Source organism: Tubulanus polymorphus, chromosome 3 (assembly GCF_964204645.1).
Source record: "Tubulanus polymorphus chromosome 3, tnTubPoly1.2, whole genome shotgun sequence".
In the NCBI taxonomy this organism is placed as follows: Eukaryota; Metazoa; Nemertea; class Palaeonemertea; order Tubulaniformes; family Tubulanidae; genus Tubulanus; species Tubulanus polymorphus.
The window spans coordinates 23,776,651-23,779,461 of NC_134027.1; the positions used below are offsets into that span (position 1 = coordinate 23,776,651).

The 2,811-nt window shown below is 37.7% G+C and overlaps 1 protein-coding gene across 1 annotated transcript; it reads right to left on the bottom strand.

Moving 5' to 3' along the window:
* On the bottom strand, window positions 1–1,896 carry LOC141902216 (uncharacterized). Its single transcript, XM_074789858.1, has 2 exons — window positions 687–1,896; window positions 1–218 (listed from the first exon to the last, which is right to left on the bottom strand). Exons 1-2 carry the CDS (start codon window positions 1,894–1,896, stop codon window positions 148–150), a joined length of 1,281 nt encoding a protein of 426 aa, XP_074645959.1. The 3' UTR covers window positions 1–147.
* Between the last annotated feature and the right edge of the window lie 915 nt (window positions 1,897–2,811).

Consider the following 2,811-nt stretch of genomic DNA (forward strand, 5'->3'; position numbering starts at 1 on the left):
TCTAAACGGTTAAACGAAACAAAACAATAAACAATATAACAACTAATGCGATTGTGACATTGTAGATTTATATGGTATTTTATCATTCAGCAAAGTATGAAGCAGCACAGAAAATCGTAGGGTAGGACCTTACTCAAATAGGCTCATTTATTCCCACACTGAGTATTCTGGTTGTTTCATAACATCTTTCGCTATCTTCAAAAACGTGTCGTATTGTTCTGGAATGAAACGATTGCAAGAAAGTAGTTAAATGTAAGTTAAAAGTACCGAGTCCCGGAGGTGACATGGTAAGAAATACATTTTTTCGTGGGAACGAAATGTTTTTCGTTCGAATGAAAAGATTATTTCGAGTCCACGAAAAACATTTCTATCATCCCGCGAAAAAAGATTATTTCTCACCATGTCACCTTCCGGGGCTCCGTTAAAAGGAATATAGTAAAATTTATGAAAATGTTTTGGGTCGTTTGTTCATATCCTAATTTTCCAAATAAGCAAGATTCGTAGGCTACAGGGTTGGTCAATATTTTATGGTTTTTCAAATTTAAAACGAACGGGTAGGTGGGTCGATATCGGACTTTAGAATCCCGGGAAACAAGGTATCTTATAATTCATATCTAAAAACCCCACAATATTGAACGAAACGAATCTATTTCGCTACGCTGCTGATGTTTCGGATGTTCACCAACCTTTGTAAGTTGGAGCGGAAACACATACGAATCCCAGAAAACTACCAATCCCACCTCCTGGGTATTTAACTTGGTCTTCTGGTTTATACCAGAGCTGCACCTCTGGATGACATTTCATCGCTTCCAGATCTATAAGATTACCAACTTTATCCGTGGCGAAAGTCGAAAGATATCCTATCATCATGCTTCTGCCGTTTGGCGTAGGTGCCTTTGGTACTATCCCTTGACTGACTTTTAAAAGAGCGTCAAAACAGTCACCGTTATCGAGGCAAGCTCTAAACATTGGTATCGATTCGGTAGCAATTCTATGATTCACTTCAATTATCTTATGGTTTCCATCTTTCATAACCACAATTTCCAGAAATACAAATTGATTGTTGAATCCGTGATCAATCATTCTACGAACGACAATATCAAATGTTTTCCATATGTCTTCTTTAATATCTTGCCTTTCCTTCGACGGGTACGACAGGCTCGATAACAAGAGGGGATCGGTTTTCCAGAAGTTGAGGTCGAACATCGCCCAGTTGATTATCTGTCCATTGGCAACCAGTCCCATCACAGCTAAAAACGCATCGAAATCTTCGAATTCTTCTACTATCAGCGCATCTTCGGGACAAGGAGCTCCTACCTTAGACAAAAACCCCTCATTGAAGCGTTCCCATTGCTGCTTAACCTTTAAAGCGTCGTAAACCTGCTGGTTACCTCGAAAATCATCCGCACTCTCAATTTTCATCGCACCGACGGAAAGTGTACCGGAGCAAGGCTTTACAAAACAGGGAAATCCCACCTGGTTGAGGACAGCATGTATTTCAGTAGGTGAAGCGTCATACCACAATAGTCGATAATTAATTCCACCTTGTTCTTTAGCGAAATATAAACGAGTGTAATATTTATGTAAAGCGATCGCTACTGATTTCAACGATGGTCCAGGTATATGAGGTAACCTTTCGCAGATTGCAGCACTGATTATAGCCGCAATATCACGTAGTCCTAGCACGCCGGTTATTTGTTCACTCTTCACTATATCGATACATCTCTCCGTGAAATCAAATATATCTTCATCTGCTGAACGGATTATATTCATAAACTCGTAACATTCCTTCACTTCTTCTCTTAAACCATCGGTGCATATCTTAGCTGCTCCTTCGCCTCTTGGTTCATAGCAAATGACTGCCACTTTTACCTTAGAAATTTCTACCACATCCATGTTGTATGCGGTTGTATTTTTTCGATCGTGTTGATAAAGATATATATGTATATATAATGTGCACCGGTGGAATCAATGATGGTTCAGAGAGCATTAGCCTGATGAAACAAACAGTGTGGCCTGGCTAACGAATATAGTGCTATTCATTGACACTGACCTGATAAAAATTACAATCAACAATAACGATTTTTACAGCGCTTCTCTAAATAAGGATATCATCATTCCAGGAAAAGTAAATATTGGTGACCTTAGTCACCTAACAACTTGGTCAGTAACAATAGATAATAGGGTTCATGATAAGTAGTGATTACCTGCATTATCAGTACAAAACCAATCGAAACATAGGCAAAACATATCATCTTATACTCTAAAATAGACTGTTTTATCATAACATAATTTGTGACATTTATTGTGCGGCATAATTATCCATCGATAAGGAAGCTAAATTATTAGCCCAGGTATCTAAATCTTGTCGTGTTGTTCTGAAATTGAATAATTTAAAAACATTTAATCCCATCTCTTTGTTCGATCAATAAGTTAGTTATAAAGTTAGATTAGGTAATTCTGGGAATGGTTAGCGTATCAAATTTCAACCTTTCCAAATGTTCACTAACCTTTCTAAGTTGGAAAGTTTCTAAGACACAACAATCCGTCCTCTTGAGTATATTACTTATACTGTGGGTCAAACCAAGATGTCTGATAATGACCCTTAACGACCAATTGTTTATCGGAACTTTATAGCGGATAAATAAATATTATCAACACAAGGTATTTCTGTGATATGTTGAATTTATTTGCAGTTCAAATTTAGCGCCGTTCTCTGATCTGAAACAATAGAGCAGTATTTCTGCATAGGTTTACAACTTTGATGACGAACTCCTGATTACATCAGAATTTCACGGGAATAGGCAGCTT